At 63.9% G+C, this 15,820-nt stretch overlaps 3 protein-coding genes and 1 non-coding gene across 8 annotated transcripts; 3 read left to right on the plus strand and 1 right to left on the minus strand.

The window, feature by feature from the left end:
* The first annotated feature begins 121 nt into the window (after positions 1–121).
* Positions 122–7,820, plus strand: SCAF1 (SR-related CTD associated factor 1). Its single transcript, XM_056796780.1, has 11 exons — positions 122–517; positions 2,172–2,312; positions 2,408–2,465; positions 2,615–2,709; positions 2,802–2,902; positions 2,997–3,118; positions 3,215–5,950; positions 6,171–6,253; positions 6,357–6,587; positions 7,200–7,328; positions 7,437–7,820. The coding sequence occupies exons 1-11, from the start codon at positions 125–127 to the stop codon at positions 7,626–7,628; spliced, it is 4,281 nt and encodes a 1,426-aa protein (XP_056652758.1). The 5' UTR covers positions 122–124; the 3' UTR covers positions 7,629–7,820.
* On the plus strand, positions 7,128–7,200 carry MIR7306 (microRNA mir-7306). The gene has a single exon (NR_127515.1). It is a non-coding gene; the product is annotated as a microRNA mir-7306 (primary transcript).
* Positions 7,821–8,155: 335 nt separating the features above from the next.
* Positions 8,156–11,465, minus strand: IRF3 (interferon regulatory factor 3). Of its 4 annotated transcripts, none has more exons than XM_056796789.1 (8): positions 10,857–11,465; positions 9,984–10,166; positions 9,596–9,832; positions 9,449–9,515; positions 9,289–9,360; positions 8,815–9,198; positions 8,617–8,735; positions 8,156–8,432 (listed from the first exon to the last, which is right to left on the minus strand). In XM_056796789.1, the coding sequence occupies exons 2-8, from the start codon at positions 10,143–10,145 to the stop codon at positions 8,244–8,246; spliced, it is 1,230 nt and encodes a 409-aa protein (XP_056652767.1). In that variant the 5' UTR covers positions 10,146–10,166; positions 10,857–11,465; the 3' UTR covers positions 8,156–8,243. The 4 variants fall into 4 exon arrangements, with proteins under 4 accessions (XP_056652767.1, XP_007492711.1, XP_001379797.2 ...); XM_007492649.3 differs by lacking the exon at positions 10,857–11,465 and adding an exon at positions 10,424–10,819 and having other exon boundaries at positions 9,984–10,267; XM_001379760.5 differs by lacking the exon at positions 10,857–11,465 and adding an exon at positions 10,424–10,818.
* Positions 11,466–11,631: 166 nt separating this feature from the next.
* PRMT1 (protein arginine methyltransferase 1) lies at positions 11,632–15,578 on the plus strand. Of its 2 annotated transcripts, XM_056796791.1 has the most exons (11): positions 11,632–11,925; positions 13,015–13,068; positions 13,636–13,737; positions 13,849–14,004; positions 14,087–14,150; positions 14,234–14,376; positions 14,456–14,543; positions 14,633–14,748; positions 14,828–14,978; positions 15,070–15,191; positions 15,279–15,578. In XM_056796791.1, the coding sequence occupies exons 1-11, from the start codon at positions 11,779–11,781 to the stop codon at positions 15,360–15,362; spliced, it is 1,227 nt and encodes a 408-aa protein (XP_056652769.1). In that variant the 5' UTR covers positions 11,632–11,778; the 3' UTR covers positions 15,363–15,578. The 2 variants fall into 2 exon arrangements, with proteins under 2 accessions (XP_056652769.1, XP_007492713.1); XM_007492651.2 differs by lacking the exon at positions 13,015–13,068 and having other exon boundaries at positions 11,770–11,925.
* The last annotated feature ends 242 nt before the right edge of the window (positions 15,579–15,820 follow it).

Consider the following 15,820-nt stretch of genomic DNA (forward strand, 5'->3'; position numbering starts at 1 on the left):
GGCCAAGGTTGCTAGAGACTATGCTTGTTTCCGCGGCCTCGCTACAATATATGACTACAACTCCCGAAGACCTTTGTGGCTAGGCGATTTCCTTCCGGCAGCGCGTAGAGCACTGTGGGGTCAGATGGGGGTAGGGATGGGGGAGCGACAGTGCTGGCCCCGCCTTCTTTCCTCCCTTCCTCCCTCACTTAGCTCGGCCTTTCCCCGCTTCCGCGCGCCCGGGAACTACGCCTCCCGGCTGGCTCTGCGTGCCGCCGCGCTGCCCGCCGGGAAGCGCAGTTCCCCCGCCGGCTGCAGTGGGCAGGCGACGCCTTCGTCGGACTGCATCTCCCGGCGTGCCCCGCGGCGGCGCGCGCGGCCCCGCCCCACCCCGCCTGGCCCCGCCCGCGCCGGGGCCCCTGAGCCGCAGCCGGAGAGTGAGCGAGAGGAGATCGAGACGAGGGGAGAGAGAGGAGGCCGCGGAGCGAGGAGGAGGTGGAGGCGGCGGAGGAGGAGGAGGAGTGGCGGCGGCGAGCGGGTGAGGGTCGTACTGGGGTACGGACGGGGGTCGGAAGGAGCAGGGAGAGAAGCGCCGAGGCCGAGGCCGCCGCCACAGCCGCCGCTGCCGCCGCCGCCGCCGGCGGGGTAAGATGGCCGCCCGGCCCGGCCCGGCCCAGGCCTCCGAGCGGAGCAGCGCCGCCGTCTACGCGGCCGGCCCGGCGCTTGTCGGCCGCCGTCTACGCAGCCCCGGGGGGAGGGGCCCAGAGCCCAGCGGACCGCGCCGCCTCTACGTCGCCGCTGCCGGCGTAGACCTAGCCTGGGGCGCGGCCCGAGGGTCTCCTGGCCGGGACCGGGAGAGCCTGGCCGCTGACAGCATCTGTAGGGGCCATCCCTGTCTGACACCGGCCGGACTCGTGGGCCCGGGCGTCAGTGGTTCCGTCTGTAAATTGGGAGCATCACACGGGCCTGGGCTGCCTTGTGCCCTGGAGCTGCTGGCCGAGGAGGAGAAGAGGGACTGAAGAGGGACAGAGTCTGAGACCCCCCCCCCCCCCCCGGGATTCTGGGGAGCCCCCCCCCCAGGGCCCTGCAGGGGGAGGCCGGGTAGAGGATGGGTCAGGGATTTTAGGGGGCTTCGGAGAGAACCACAGAGACGAATGTTTGGAGTTGATAGGGGCCCAGAGAGTGACCTCCAGAGGCCCAGGCTGCCTATAGGCTGTGACATACTTGGGGAAGGGCCTGGGCCAAAGTGGGTGTCTTTGAGGCTGACAAACGGGGATGTGTGTAGGTATCAGAGAAGCAGGGGCCCAGAGGGGATTACTTAGGGGAAGTTGGTAAGTGTCAAGTAGAGGAGAAAGGGCTGTTTGGGGGAGGCCTTGCAAGCTCAAGACAAAAAGGAAGCTTTGGTTGGGCTACCTCATAAGACCTGGAGTCCTTCCAGCTTGGGACATGGCCTGAAAGGGAGACAAAAGGCCCATGGCCATCCGAAATGAAGCATCAAAGAGGGCAGGGATTTAGCAAAGATCACTCAGCAACTTGGGGCTAGCGGAGTCTCAGCTTGAGCCTAGGTGCCTGCTCTTAGCCCAAGGTGGGTGTTTTTCTTTGCTTCTGTGTGGGGTTCTGGAGTTGGGGCTTTCTAGGGGAGGGTAGAGCTTATAAATGGCAAAGGGCATAGCTAGGCATGAGAGGGGTCACAGGGTGAAGGGGGAGGGAGGAGAAAGGGAAGAGGAGGGGGTCTTTGTGGTTCAGGAAAGCACCCCCAAATCATGTCTGTGGAGCATGAAGGTCCTTAGAGAATCTGAGGGGGGACCACTGTGACAACATCAGGGGTAAGAAATCTGGTGCACTTGGATTTGACCCGACAGGGTTAGGTGGGGTAAGAGGGTTCACCTGTTGTGCCTATGTATGGCAGGCAGGACTGGGGGGCCTTTGGGGTGAGGAGAAGCACCTCTTTTTTGGTCTTTGGGAGGTGACCTGTTTGTTTGATGGAGGTCAGGAATTCCTCCAGGGCCTGAGTGTTAAGAAGGAAAAAGGATGGGACCTTGGCCCTGAGGGATGGCTCCATGGGGTCGGGGCTGTGTCCCAGAGTGGAGCCTCAAGTAGCCTAAAAACGGGAACAAGGGAAAGGGTTAGCTCTCTTTGGGGAACCTAAGCGAGATGCTCTCTGCCTGCATACAAATCTTCCCTTTCCCTAGGTGACCATGGAGGACGAGGAGGAGCTGAGGGCAGCCTCGGCAGAGGAGCCCCATGATGAGAGGAGAGAGGTCCCCAGCCTGCCTGAAAGAGACCCTGCCCTGGCCCCCAGCCAAGCCCCCTTGCCCTCCGCCATCATCCTGGTAAGTGATTTGAGCTTGGGTGTCTCCTGGGGCCCCGGGCAAATAAAGAGTGTCTTTGGGTCCAGGCTTCTGAGTGCTTCTCTCCCATTTCTCAGCGGGCCTTACAGCAGGCAGTAGGAGGTTCACTCCAGGGGGAGCTGAGCAACGAGAAAGGTAGGGAGCATTTGGGGTGAAAGCTTAGCCTTTGACTCGTTGCCCTTTGGTGACACCCCCACACCCCTCAGGCCTCATACAGCCCCAGCCACCTTTCTCCTCCCTGATTCTGGCCCTGCCACTCACCTCTCTCTGTCTTCCTCTCCCAGATGTTCCCAGAGCTCGGGGTCCCCGAAGGAAACGGTGCCGGAGCCCCAGAGCTGAGCTGTGCCTCAGGGGAGCGGGTGGGACGGATGCTGCTGCTGTGAGTAGGAGGGCTGGCCATCGGGCTCCCACGGGGACTGCGGGCTCTCTGCTGGGTTTCCTGGTGGAAGGGCTCAATTCCTCTGGTTCCAGGTGGTGGATCTTGCCGCTCGGAGCTTTCTGGCCGGGCTCATGGGCGTTCTCGAGCCCCCGGACTCGTGGATCCAAGGCAGGCTGGATCTCCCCGATGTGGAGTGAGTGGCAGCCCTGGAGGGAAAGGCGCTGCGGGGTGGGGCCGGGTTGGGGAGAGCTCGTCCTTTGATCCCTGGCTCTCATCCACCCCTGCAGGGAGGAGCCTGCTGAGATGCTGGAACTGGTGGCTGAGGTCCATCTGGGGGATGGGGCTCCCCTCTCTGTGCCCATCTCCCACCCGCTGCACAGGAGCTGGGCCTGGCGGGCCAGCAAGTCAGGTGAGAGGGCTGGGGAGCCAGGGCGGGCTGCTTCGGAGGGCCCGGGGCCAGCCCTCCTCCTAACAGCTTCCCTCTGCCTCCCCCTCCCTCCCACAGGTTCTCTGCTGCAGCCTGGCTTCCTGGGCCCCAGCAGCGCCTCCTCCCGGCCCCCACTTCTGACCCTGGGCACAGGGGACGGCGGGCCAGCCCCTCCCCCGGCACCCTCCTCCACGTCCTCTTCTCCCTCGTCTTCTCCTCGTTCTTCATCGTCCTCCCCCCCACCCCCTCCCCCGCCACCCCCAGCGCCTCGCTATGACATCTACGATCCCTTCCACCCTACGGATGAGGCTTATTCCCCGCCGCCTGCCCCTGAGCAGAAGTATGACCCCTTTGAGCCTACGGGCTCCAACCCCAGCTCCTCGGGGGGGACGCCCTCCCCTGGGGAGGAGGAGGAGGAGGAGGAAGAGGAGGAGGAAGAAGAGGAGGAGGAGGAGGAAGAAGAGGAGGAGGAGGACGAGGAAGGCCTTTCGCACAGCATCAGCCGGATCTCTGAGACCCTGGCGGGCATTTATGATGATAACAGCTTGAGCCAGGACTTCCCCAGTGGGGAGAGCCCGGGGCCTGAGCCTCCCCCGCCCCCACCAGGCTCTGGCTCCCCTCCCCAGGCCGACTCGACCCGGGTGGAGGGCGGCCCCCCGCGCCGCCGGGTCTTTGTGGTGGGGGCTGAAGCAGAGGCTTCAAGGGGGGAGGGCAAGCTGTCCCTGGAGGTGGTGACTACCGGGGCCCCCTTTCCTCCAACTGCCCCACCCCTGGACTCCGAGATCGAGGAAGGGGAGATCGTGCAGCCAGAGGAAGAGCTGCGCTTTGCCCCTGTGGCCCTCTTCCGAGGAGCTGGGGGCAGAGCACCCCGGCCTGCTCCTGCTTTAGCGACTGCTACTGCCGCCACCCCAGCACCACCCCTGCCCCCTCCACCAGCTCGGGGCCCAGAGGGAGACGACTTTCTGTCGCTGCATGCAGAGTCTGATGGGGAGGGGGCCCTGCAGGTGGACCTGGGTGACCCCGTCCCCACCGCACCTCCTGCGACATCCTCGGATCCCCGCTGGACCGGCTTGGATCTCCGGCGAAAGATTCTGACCCAGCGGCGGGAGCGCTACCGGCAGCGGTCTCCCTCCCCGGCTACCGCCCCCACCGCCCCGCCACAGCCGCCCAGGAAGAAGTCCAAGCGGGATCACAAGCGGGAGGTCAAGGAGACAGCAGCCCCCCCAGCTCCCCCCAGCCCACCAGCCCCTGCAGCCTGGGACCCCAAGAAGCACCGGTCACGGGACCACAAGCCCAGCTCTCGGTCCTCACGCCGCCGGTCACGCTCCCGCTCCCCGCGGCCACGGTCATCCTGGTCGCCTGGCTCTGAGAGGAGGCGAGGGGGGCGCCGGTCCAGGTCCCGGGAGAAGCGAAGGCGGCGGCGGCGGCGATCATCTGCATCGCCCCCTCCGGCATCCTCATCCTCCAGGCGGGAGCGGCATCGGGCCAAACACCGCAGTGAGGGCAGCAGCAAGAAGAAGAAGAAGCGGTCTCGGTCCCGGGGCGAGAAGCGGGGTGGGGGGGACCCCGAAAAGGTCTCAGTGGCTGGGACAGAGAGGGAGGGCCGGCGGCGGGGAGCTGTGCCCCCGTCCATTCAGGACCTCACGGACCACGACCTCTTTTCCATCAAGCGGACCATCACAGTGGGGAGGGCCGAGAAGCCTGCATCCCGCTCAGCCTCTGTGGCTGGGGGTGGCCCTGCCCCAACCTCCCCTCCACCCAAGCGGGAGGTCCTCTATGACTCGGAAGGGCTGAGCTGTGAGGAACGGGGGGGTGGGAAGGGGTCCAGCGAGAAAGAGCGTAAGCGGTCAGCAGCCCTGGCCCCCCGAGAGAAGGGCAGGAAGAAGGTGGCCTCCTCAGAGGGGACGGAGCGTGAGAGGGACAAAGGGTCCAAGAAGGCCCGACCATCCTCGGGCAAAGAAGCTGCCCCTAAGACTGCCAGTGGGAGCAGTGGGCGAAAGGTCAAGCTCCAGTCCAAGGTGGCCGTGCTGATCCGAGAGGGAGTCAGCAGCACAACCTCTGCCAAGGAGGTGGCCACAGCCACTGCCCCCAGCTCCATTGGGGTCAAGTTCAGCCGTGACCGGGAGAGCCGTTCTCCCTTCCTGAAGGCCGATGAGAAGGCTGCAGGCGAGCCTGGGAAAGGGGTGGCCCCAGGAGGCCCCAAGCTCAAGAAAGCCAAAATCAAGGCCAAGGCTGGCCTCAAAAAGGTTAAGGGGTCAAAAGTGAAAACGAAAGGCACCAAGACCAAGAAGAAGAAGGCTGGCGGAAGCAGCACTGGGGCGACCCTGAAGAAGTCCAAGGCCGACAGCTGTAGCCAGGCTGGCCCCAAGGGAGCTGAGGAGACCTCCTGGTCAGGGGAGGAACGGGCTCCGGGCAAGCCCCCTAGCCCCCCTACTCCAAAGGCAGCCCCGCCACCCCCAGCCCTTACGCCCGACTCACAGACTGTGGACAGCAGCTGCAAGACGCCTGATGTGTCCTTCTTGCCTGAGGAGCCAGCCAGGGCAGGAGGCCGGGGTCGAGGCCGGGGGGACCAGGAAGATGGGGATGACGAAGAGGAGGAGGAGGAGGAGGAGGAGGAGGAGCAACCTGGCACCACCACGGCCTCTGGGGGAGGAGGAGGAGGAGCAGTAGTAGGGGGAGGCAGTATTGGCACTACTGAGACCGCACCTGAGGAGGGGCCCCCAGCCCGGGCCCCTCAGCCCCCTGCCCCTCCTCCCCCCATGCCTTGGAATTTGCCAGCTGGGGTGGATTGTGCCACCAGTGGCGTGTTGGCTTGTGAGTTAGGGCAAGGGCATCTGGGAGGGATGGGACATTCAACATGTGGGAAGTGCTCTAGGGTGCAGTGAGGACAGCATGGAAACAGTAGAAGGGTCTGGGGAAAGGGGTGGCCACAGGTTCAGAGGCTGTGAGGAGCCTGCTCAGGACTGGCTTTGAGAGGGTGGCAGAAGAGCTGGGTTGCCTCTTCTCATCCTACCTTGCCTTTCTGTCTCCCTAGTGACTGCCCTGCTCTTCAAAATGGAGGAGGCCAATTTGGCCAGCCGGGCCAAGGCCCAAGAGTTGATCCAGGCCACCAATCAGGTGGGGATTCAGTAGGGTCTGAGGGCAGCTGGGGAGGGACTGGAGTGCACCTAACGTCTTCATGATGCTTGAGCATTTGTCTTCGTGTTCACTCTCCCTACAGATCCTTGGCCATGCAAAGCCACCCTCGGCCTTGGGGGGGGCTCAGGCCCCAGGTGGGACTGTGCTGGGGCTTCCCCCTGGGCCCTCAGGCTACCTGCTTCACAGTGGGGGCAGTATGGGGCTGCCTCTGGGTGGCTGTAGCTCTTCTCCCCCCTCACCTGGGGGTCTGGCTGGGGGTCCTGACCGTAGGGAAGGCAGTAGCAGCTCTGATGGGCGAATGGACACCGACAAAGTGAGTGCTGCTGCCACTGCCAGAGGGTTAGACTGAAGTTGGCCCCTGGAGGGGGATGCCAGGACTTCCCTCCCCTGATCTGGGTCCAGTCACCAGGCTGAGGATGAGACAAGTTAGTAGCTAGCTACTTTGGGCTTCCAAGGCTTCAGGTGGCAAGCATTGTTAAGGGCTGGGAGCAGCAGCTATGATAACAGTCCAGGTGTGATGGGGTGGAGAGATGCTGCAGAGGTGAAATTGATAGGTCTTGGCGCCATATTGAATCTGGGCTCTCAGAACATAAAGATGGCCATTAAATCCTGGGGGCTGAGGGGATCCCTGGCGATTTCAAGAATGGCAGGACGTCTGCCTGCCCGGGGCGGGGGGGGGGGGGGGTTAGGGGGGGTGATCTGGAGGAGGGAACAGCAAAGGAGACAGAGAAGGAGCAGTCACAGAGATAGGAGGAAAACCAGGAGAGAGACAGGTTGGGTCCTGAAAAGCAAGAGAAAAGAGGATCCAAGTTGGAGAGGGACTGGAGTCCAAGGCCACAGTAGAGGGAGAGAAATGGGGGCAGGATTGGTCAGGAGGTGGTGCTGACTAGGTGTGACCCCAACTCCGGCCTGTCTTGTCTCCTAGTACCTGAAAAAGCTGCACACACAAGAGCGGGCAGTGGAGGAGGTGAAGCTGGCCATCAAGCCCTACTACCAGAAGAAGGACATCACCAAGGAAGAGTACAAGGACATCCTTCGGAAGGCCGTGCACAAGGTAGGCTCATGGGGGGAGGGGTGTGGAGGGAGGAAGGACAGAGAGGGACAGACGTGGGATTGCAGGGCCTGCCTGGCACTGAGCAGGGCCCCTGCCTGTCCCGGCCAGATCTGCCACAGCAAGAGTGGAGAAATCAACCCCGTGAAGGTGAGCAATCTGGTCCGGGCCTACGTGCAGCGCTACCGATACTTCCGCAAGCATGGCCGCAAGCCCGGGGAGCCGTCGGGACCCTCCCGGCCATCCAAGGAACCGGCACCTCCTGACAAGTGTGGCCCGGTCCTGCCCGTGCCCCCGCTCTGAGCCCCCTCCCCGCCATATTTATGTCTCTCCTTCCTTATTTCCTTCCCTCATGGCCACAGCCGAGTGGGATTGGGGGTGATAGGGGAGGGGAGCTGCCCAGCCCCCCTCCCCCCAGGCCCACTTCTTTCTCCCTCCCCCTGCCCTTTTCTCCCTGGCCCTAGTTAAGGATTTCATGAAATGTTACACCCTCCAGCTGTGCCTCCAGCCCCTTCTTTTTCTGGGGTCACACAGGGAAGCTGGGAGGAGGGTAATAGAGGCTGCTGTGGAGCCTGGCCCTGCCCCCACAGGATCAGGATCAGTGCACTGGGGAGACTGAGGCAACTTTTGAAGAGGCCCTTAAGGATCCACCCCTCTCACCTCTGGCACTGCCCTCCCTGAAGCAATATGGTGGGTTGGGCCCTGGAGGGCACAATGAGCCCCCTTCTCAGGGTCTCCCATAGGTTTGGAGGTGTGAGCCCTGGGTATAGGGACTCTCCGAGACAGAAACCTGAGGACTTGTCCAAGGTCATATAGCAACTTTAGAAACATGAGGTTGACTCTTTTATTTTGCAGGGAGGGAGAAAGCTCAGAGAAGGGGGTCCCTGATAGCAGAGTGGGGCAGAGCAGGGGAGGGGCTCAGCCCTGAACCCCAGACTCCCATTCCATGCTGTGGGCCAGCTCCTGCAGGTAGCCATGGAGGTGGGCAGGTGCCAGGGACAGGGAGAGGCTGCTGGAGATGTGCAGGTCAATCTCCTCCTCTTTGAGTGAGGATGCTCCCTCAGCCTGGGCCACCTCATGGAGGGCCTTCAGCGCCGTGGGTACCACCTGGGAGGAGAGAGTAGCTAAGGGGATGGCTGCTGGGCCCAGGGCTGCCATCTCTGCCCCATGCCAGACTCCTATGATCATGGGCACTTGTGGGAACAGCACTTGGGACGCCAGCACACTTAAGTGATGGAGCTCGCCTTCAGCCAGAGAGCCGCCCATGTCTATCCCCCCAGTCCCCAGGAACCTTGACCATGACGAGCTTCTTGGTCCATGGCTGTGAGTCCGTGGGCCATGACTCCCCTAGGCAGAACCAGAGGGTGTACTGGGGTGAGCGGTGACTGCCCTCCAGGAAGGAGATCAGTTCTGGGGGTACAGAAGAGAAGAGGAGGTTGTTCAGGGCATGAACTCTCCGATCTGTCTGCCCTGCCCTGCCCAGCCTCACCATTCACAAACTTTGGAATGTCACAGACTTGTTGGCCGTCTCTTTCCTTGGTCACTTCTCTCCCAGGAGCCCCAGGGGATGCCTGCTCCCCCAGGGCCCAGTGGACCTTGCAGTGGCCCAGGCGCTGTGCCCTGAGTTCATTCTGCAAGGACCACAGGGCCAGCCCAGCCCCCAGGCTGCCCAGCACCTTGCTGACATAATGCGCAGCTCGCTGGTCAGTGAGGGCACTGCTGGGCTCGGGTAGGGCCAGTGGTGTCCCATCCAGCTCTGGCCAGGCCTCAGCCACAGGTCCTGGCCCTACCACCCTAAGGCCTTGGAGGCAGGCTAGGCAGGTCGCCAGGACCTGGCGGCCCCTGTAGAAGGCTGTCACTTCATACTCGGACTCTGGAAACAAAAGGGCACGTCTGAAGGCTCTGGGCATCCCTATGGCCCTGCCCACCCCTGCCCACTACTTCCCAGCTGGCTTCTACTCACGGAGGCCACCAGCAAAAACGGGCATCAAGGGGTTGCTGTGCAGGCCTGGACCCAGCGCCCTGGGGAGCTGCTCTGGGATGGAGTTGGGCTGAAGGTTAGTGGATGGGGCAAAGAGGGGCCTCGGCTGTCCTCGAACCCAGCCGGCTCCACTGGGACCTACCTTGGAACAGCTGCTGCCCCGCAGGAGACAGGGTTAGAGTCCCCAAAACCTCTTGGATGTGTTCCTCCTGCAGACGGGAGCAGAAAGGCCACACCATGCATGGCTAGCCCCTGCCGGCCTTCGGCCCCTGCCGGCTCTGGCGCTCACCTGGCTCCTGGCGGGGTCATCCCAGCCGTCCTCTGTATCGGGGTCTGCGTCGAAGCCCTCCCCATCCATTGACAGGAACTCGTAGATCTTGTGCGGCTTGTGCTGCTCCTTGCTGTGGTTGCTGACCACGCGCAGGTTCCTCTTGCGGTCCAGGGCTGCCCGAAAATTCCGCTTCCATGTTGCGGGGTCGGGCTCGTCGATACCAGGCCGATAGCTGCCGCTGGCCTCTGCCCATGCCTGTCAGGCCCAGACGAAGTGTAGGACCAAGAGCAAAGTCCGGCCTTCCCAAGGCACTAGGCACTGACCCCCACCCACTTCCAATCCCCACCATCCGAGCTGGCCACGCCCACGCAAGCCCAGGCCACGCCCACCGCCAGGGCCCTCCCACCTGGAAAATGCCGAAGTCCTCTCGCTGCAGGTCCTGGCGGAGCCCGTGCTTCCAGGGAATGATGAAGCGCGTGCGCTCTGAGTTGATCCAGGTGGCGCCCAGGTGCCCGGAGTCCAACTGCTCCCGCAGCCAGGGCAGGATCCGCGGCTTGGACTTGGCCATGCCCCGGTGGAGTCGAGGGACCTGGAGGGCAGCCAGGAAGGTGGAGATTACGGGTTCAGACCGGCCGCAAAGTCCAGAACTAGGGTTCGAGGTGGCAGGGCAGGCGTCTGGGGGCCAGGGGCCTCGAGTAAAGCGAAAGCGGAAGGGGGACAGTGAGAAAGTGTCTACGCGCCGGAGATCTCTGGGACCAGGAAACTGAGGTCCGCGGCAAGAACTCCAGGGTTTCGCCGCCCATTATCAAGACTGAATTGCTTCCCCACCCTGGCCTTTCGCGTTACCTAGTTCCGGGATGGGGGGTCTCCAACGCCTGAGGTCCCTCTTTCCCACTTGGTTGTCGCTCACTAGCCCCTCCTAGTAGTCAGCTGATTCCATTGGGCAGATCCCTAGAAGGTGGCCACCCTCCCCGGAGGCATGCCGGGATCCGCAATATGGAAATGAGGCTCCTCCCCTGGCCCGGCGCGCGATTGTCGGGAGGCGCGGGCTTATGAGGAACGTTGGTTAGAAAGTTGGGGGGCGGAGGGGAAATTCCGAGAGGCTCAACCCCCACCTTGGGGGCGGACTCTGGAAAACTACTCTTCCCATAGGCCTCTGCGCTTCGGGAAGGTCGTTCCTCGTAGCGAGAGCCCTAGAGCCTGTTGGGAGTTGTAGTTCCTCACACGGTCCTTCGACGGGGTCCCCTTCCCGCCCCCTAGTCCTGCTGTGTCCGCTGACCTGGCCCGTGGCGGGCACTCAGCAGGCCAGGCTCCGCAACAAATGTTCCAGGTGCCTTCCCGAGCCGGGCCTAGGAGCGAAGAGTCCCAGGGCCGGGAATGGTAGCGGGAATGGGGGAAACAGGGCTGGGAGGTTGGACGCTATAATAGGCATCTCTCTCCTGTCTTCGTCTCAACCCTCCCGGTTCTCTACGTCTATTTCTATGCCTTAGATCTCCTTAGGGCCGAGGTCTCTGTCTCCTGGGTACCCCACGTTTTTGCATCCCCTTGAATCTCCGGTTCCTTGCGCTCCCGTGTTCCCACTCTCTCCCTCTATTCACTCGGGGTCTCAGTACTGTCGCTAGGTACTCCCTTCTCTCTGTCTACATGTTTCTGTCTCCTCAGGGTCTCCGGCCGCCTAGGAGCCTCTCTTGCCCTTGGGCTCTTCTGGTCCCAGTTTTTCCAGAGCAGAGCAGAGCGACTCTCAGCAGTACCCACGCGGCTCGGGAGTTCTTGCTGGCCGCTGATTGGTCTGAGCGGGCCCGTGGGCGGGGCTAGTTTCTAAACTGGACCCTCTCCCGGGGCTGATTGGCAGAAAGGCGGATCCCAAGTGGAATCTCGGCTGCCCGAGGCCTTGGAGGAAGACTGCCTCCTGCTGTCTGGTCGAGACCAATGGGCATCCTCCTTATGTATGCTCGCTTCCACTCCGCCACCCTAGCTTCTTCCAGCCAATCAGAGAGTCTATTGGGTGGGCGCGGGAGAGGGCATGCGCAATGCCGCGGGCTCGCCAATGAGTACATCAGCGCGGTGGGGCGGGGCGACGGTGAGATGGATGGCTCTGGCTGCGCGGGGTCCGCCGGGAAGGGGACGATGATGGGGAGGGGCTGGTGTTACGCAAGCCCAATGAGATCGCGAGGCCCGAAGATTGGCATGTCAATTGTCCAATGAGAATGCGCGAGAGGTGGTGCCGGCGGCGGGCAGGGGGCGGTGCGCCCGCTAAAAGGCGTCCCCGGGGGAGCCGCGGGCGGGGGGCTAATCGGGGGGGAGAGAAGATGGCGGCGGCAGCCGAGGCCACGAACTGCATCATGGAGGTGAGCGGGGCTGAGTGGCGGCAGCGGCGGTAGTTGGTGGTCTTCTCGAAGGCACTAGCGAGCGGCGTTGGGGGCAGTCCGGGTGGGCGGCGTGGAGACGGCGGTGGAGGCGGGAGGGGATGGGATGGAGGAGCCGAGGTCCCCATCTTCCTAGCGTCGGCTACTCAATCGGGGATCTCAAAGCGCGCTGAGGATAGGGGTACAGGGGAGGCTTCGCACAGCAGCTGGGCTGGGGGGGCGATGAGGAGACCACGTGGGGCTCGGGGGACCGGGCACTACTTCCGGTCCGGGCGCCACTTCCTCCCCCCCCAACCCCACGTGGCCCCCGCAGGCTAAGCTGGGGGGTATGGGATGGCGGTCCCCAGGCAGAGAACAAAGGCCTGGTGGGCTTCCCGGAGGAGGAGGAGGAGGACTTGCCGAAAAGGGCAGAGACCTCGGGCTAGGGTTATAACGTGTGTAGGGAGTAGGGGGGCGTGGGTATAAATCTTCAAATGCAGAAGGAAAGGGATCAGGGATGCTGAGGGGTCGGGGCTGTCATGGCCTCCAGTAGGTGTCAGCGAGGACCCCCCCCCCCCTCAGGAGGTGGGGGAAGCCGGCTGGGGTGAGGATAAAGCGCAGAAGAGTCAGCTATAGAGAGGGCCTCCCTCAGGAGGAGGCAGGGCTGGGGGGGGCGGGATATGCCTTGGTCCTGGAGGCAGGGCTAGGAGCGCTGAGGATAAAGATCTCCAAGCGTAGAAGGAAAGGGTTGGGGGCGGGGGCGCGTGCAGGCTCTGGCCGGGCAGCCCGGAGTCGGGCCTAGGGACACGGAGGTCAAGGCCCGGCCGCTCTGTCTACTCGGGGGGCCGCGCAGGCGCAAGGCTGGGCTTCGCAGCTGTCCGTGCTCGTCTGGGGGGGGAGGGAGGAGGGGAGGGCGCCGCCGCAGTACAGGGCAGGCCCCAGGGAGCGAGGCGCCGCCCCAGGCCTCTGCCTGAGTTTTGTCCAGCCGCAGCTGGGGCTGGGGGGGACCCCTGCCCCTGCCCCTCCCCGCCCGGCCTCCCCCGAGCCCCCAACCCGCCCGGGTAACCGTCTCTCCCTGTTACTCTCTCCTAGAGTTTTGTGGCCACCTTGGCTAATGGGATGAGCCTCCAGCCTCCACTTGAAGAAGTAAATATCCTTTTGTGGCTTTGTGGCCTGGGGAAGGCACTGCTCTGGGCCTCAGTTTCCCGAGCCAAGGGGCCCTTTAAGGACCTCCCCTCCGGGCCTTAGTTTCCTTCATTGTCCCCGGCTGGCTCTCATCCCATCTTTTGGCCCGGCCCGCTAACTCCCGCCTGGGCCTGCCTCTGGTTTTTGAGGCAGCAGCGGGGTGCCATCCCTAGGGGGGATGCCCCCTCCCCTGGCAGCCCCTCTTAAAGGGAGGCTCCTCCCACCCAGAATCCCGCTCTCCCCCTCAATAAGTCTAAGCCCGGGCATGATCTTCCTTAACTCTGCCTCCAGCAGCCCCTTGTCCCACCCCCACCCCTTGCCCAGACCCCAAGTGCTCCCCAATGTTCCCCCCACCCCCCCAGCTGTGGGCTGAGCTAGAGATTGGAGAGTAGGCGCCGCCGAGGTATCAGGGGCCTCTGGGGGGAAACTGAGGCAGGGATGGGGGAGGGGAGCCCATGGGGATCCCAGGGAGGAGTGACTGCTGGCGCCCCTCCCCCCAAAAAGCAACCCTTATCCCGCCCGCCCCAGGTGTCCTGCGCCCAGCCTGAGAGTGGGGAGAAGCCCAACGCCGAGGACATGACGTCCAAGGACTACTACTTCGACTCCTACGCCCACTTTGGCATCCATGAGGTGAGCTGAGCCTAGCCGAGCGAGCCAGCCTTGCCCTCTGCTGCCCCCTGGCGGGCGGGCGGGCGGGTGGGCCGGCCCCCAGCCCTCCTCAGCCCCTCACTGTGCCCGCAGGAGATGCTCAAGGACGAGGTGCGGACGCTCACGTATCGAAACTCCATGTTCCACAACCGGCACCTGTTCAAGGACAAGGTGGTGCTGGACGTGGGCTCGGGCACGGGCATCCTCTGCATGTTTGCGGCCAAGGCCGGGGCCCGGAAGGTCATCGGGGTGAGTAGGGGGGCCGGGGGAGGGGGCGGAGGGGGGCGCCGCCAGGCCCACACTGACCCCGCCGCCTCCCGTCTCCGGCCAGATCGAGTGCTCCAGCATCTCTGACTACGCCGTCAAGATCGTCAAGGCCAACAAGCTGGACCATGGTGAGGGGGTGGGGAGGCGGGCCCAGGGTGCCTGGCTGGGCAGGTGGTGCCCGGCCCCCCTTGACCCGCCCCCCTTTCCACAGTGGTAACCATCATCAAGGGCAAAGTGGAGGAGGTGGAGCTGCCTGTGGACAAAGTGGACGTGATCATCAGCGAGTGGATGGGCTACTGCCTGTTCTACGAGTCTATGCTCAACACCGTCCTGCACGCCCGGGACAAGTGGCTGGTGAGCCAAGCGCCTGCTGCCCCTGGGGGGATCCCAGCCCCCCGCCCCCCCTCACCCCAGCTCCTCTTCTTCCTCACAGGCCCCCGACGGGCTCATCTTCCCTGACCGGGCCACTCTCTATGTGACAGCCATCGAGGACCGGCAGTACAAGGACTACAAGATCCACTGTGAGTGGGGGGTCCTGGGGAGGGGCCGGGAGGCCCAGGAGTTCCGGGGCAGGCCAGGGGGCCACACATAAGCCCTCTCTGTTCCCTAGGGTGGGAGAACGTCTATGGCTTTGACATGTCCTGCATCAAGGACGTGGCCATCAAGGAGCCGCTCGTGGACGTGGTTGACCCCAAGCAGCTGGTGACCAACGCCTGTCTCATCAAGGTGGGGGGTGCTGGGGGTGCTGGGGGGGGGGGCCCTCCGGGCGGGGGTGGGCAGGGAGTGACTCAGCCGTCCCTCGCAGGAGGTGGACATCTACACGGTGCGGGTGGATGACCTGACCTTCACGTCGCCCTTCTGCCTGCAAGTGAAGAGGAACGACTACGTGCACGCGCTGGTCGCCTACTTCAACATCGAGTTCACGCGCTGCCACAAGCGCACGGGCTTCTCTACCAGTGAGCGGGGGGCGCGGGCGCCGGGTGGGGGGCGCAGGCGTGGGCACGCAGAGGCCCCGCCCTGACGCCCGCGGGGCTCCCTGTCACCCAGGCCCCGAGTCCCCGTACACACACTGGAAGCAGACGGTCTTCTACATGGAGGACTACCTCACGGTGAAGACGGGCGAGGAGATCTTCGGCACCATCGGCATGCGGCCCAATGCCAAGAACAACGTAAGTCTTGGGGGGTCCTGTGAGCTGGGGGTGAGTGGGGGGGCGGGGCTCCCCTGCCCCTCCTTCACAGTCTCCCTCTCCCTGCAGCGCGACCTCGACTTCACCATCGACCTCGACTTCAAGGGGCAGCTGTGTGAGCTCTCGTGCTCCACCGACTACAGGATGCGCTGAGCCGGCCCAGTGGGGCTCCCCAGGCCCGCCCGTCCGTCCCCCCACCCCCAGGCCTCTCCGGTCGGAGGCCCCAGCCCCTCCCCTCCTCTGTCCTCCACCCCCAAGGCTGGCTCCCTGCCCCCGGGTGAGGGAGAGGGCCGGGCGACATCGTGACTGTGTTTTTCATAACTTATGTTTTTATATGGTTGCATTCATGACAATAAACCGTCAGCTGGGTTCCGGGAGCGCGCAGAGCTTGGGCCAGGGTTGCTGGGGGTCGGGCAGAGGGCTGGGCCTGGGCTGGCTGCGGTCCCTTCTAGCTCTTGTCCCAGTTTGCCTGGGTCCCCCTTGGGACCACCCGAAATGCCCACTGCCCAGCTGTGTGCTTGAAGGGGCGGCCCCTTTCCTTCCCAGAAAGGACCTCCAGGCTGCCCCTCCCTCTTGAATGATTTTCCCAGAGTGGCCAAGGCCAGCAGGGC

Source organism: Monodelphis domestica, chromosome 4 (assembly GCF_027887165.1).
Source record: "Monodelphis domestica isolate mMonDom1 chromosome 4, mMonDom1.pri, whole genome shotgun sequence".
Classification (NCBI taxonomy): Eukaryota; Metazoa; Chordata; class Mammalia; order Didelphimorphia; family Didelphidae; genus Monodelphis; species Monodelphis domestica.

Bases quoted from the DNA above. Each gene is read 5' to 3' on its own strand.
- SCAF1 (XM_056796780.1), top strand. From the start codon at position 125: ATGGGGGTAGGGATGGGGGAGCGACAGTGCTGGCCCCGCCTTCTTTCC. The intron at 518-2,171 runs GTGAGGGTCGTA...CCCTTTCCCTAG, and splicing joins GGAGTGGCGGCGGCGAGCGG to GTGACCATGGAGGACGAGGA. The intron at 3,119-3,214 runs GTGAGAGGGCTG...TCCCTCCCACAG, and splicing joins CTGGCGGGCCAGCAAGTCAG to GTTCTCTGCTGCAGCCTGGC.
- IRF3 (XM_056796789.1), bottom strand. From the start codon at position 10,145: ATGGCCAAGTCCAAGCCGCGGATCCTGCCCTGGCTGCGGGAGCAGTTG. The intron at 9,516-9,595 runs GTGAGCGCCAGA...TCCCGTCTGCAG, and splicing joins ATGACCCCGCCAGGAGCCAG to GAGGAACACATCCAAGAGGT. The intron at 9,199-9,288 runs GTGAGTAGAAGC...TTTTGTTTCCAG, and splicing joins CGTTTTTGCTGGTGGCCTCC to AGTCCGAGTATGAAGTGACA.
- PRMT1 (XM_056796791.1), top strand. From the start codon at position 11,779: ATGAGAATGCGCGAGAGGTGGTGCCGGCGGCGGGCAGGGGGCGGTGCG. The intron at 11,926-13,014 runs GTGAGCGGGGCT...ACTCTCTCCTAG, and splicing joins CCACGAACTGCATCATGGAG to AGTTTTGTGGCCACCTTGGC. The intron at 13,738-13,848 runs GTGAGCTGAGCC...CTGTGCCCGCAG, and splicing joins CCCACTTTGGCATCCATGAG to GAGATGCTCAAGGACGAGGT.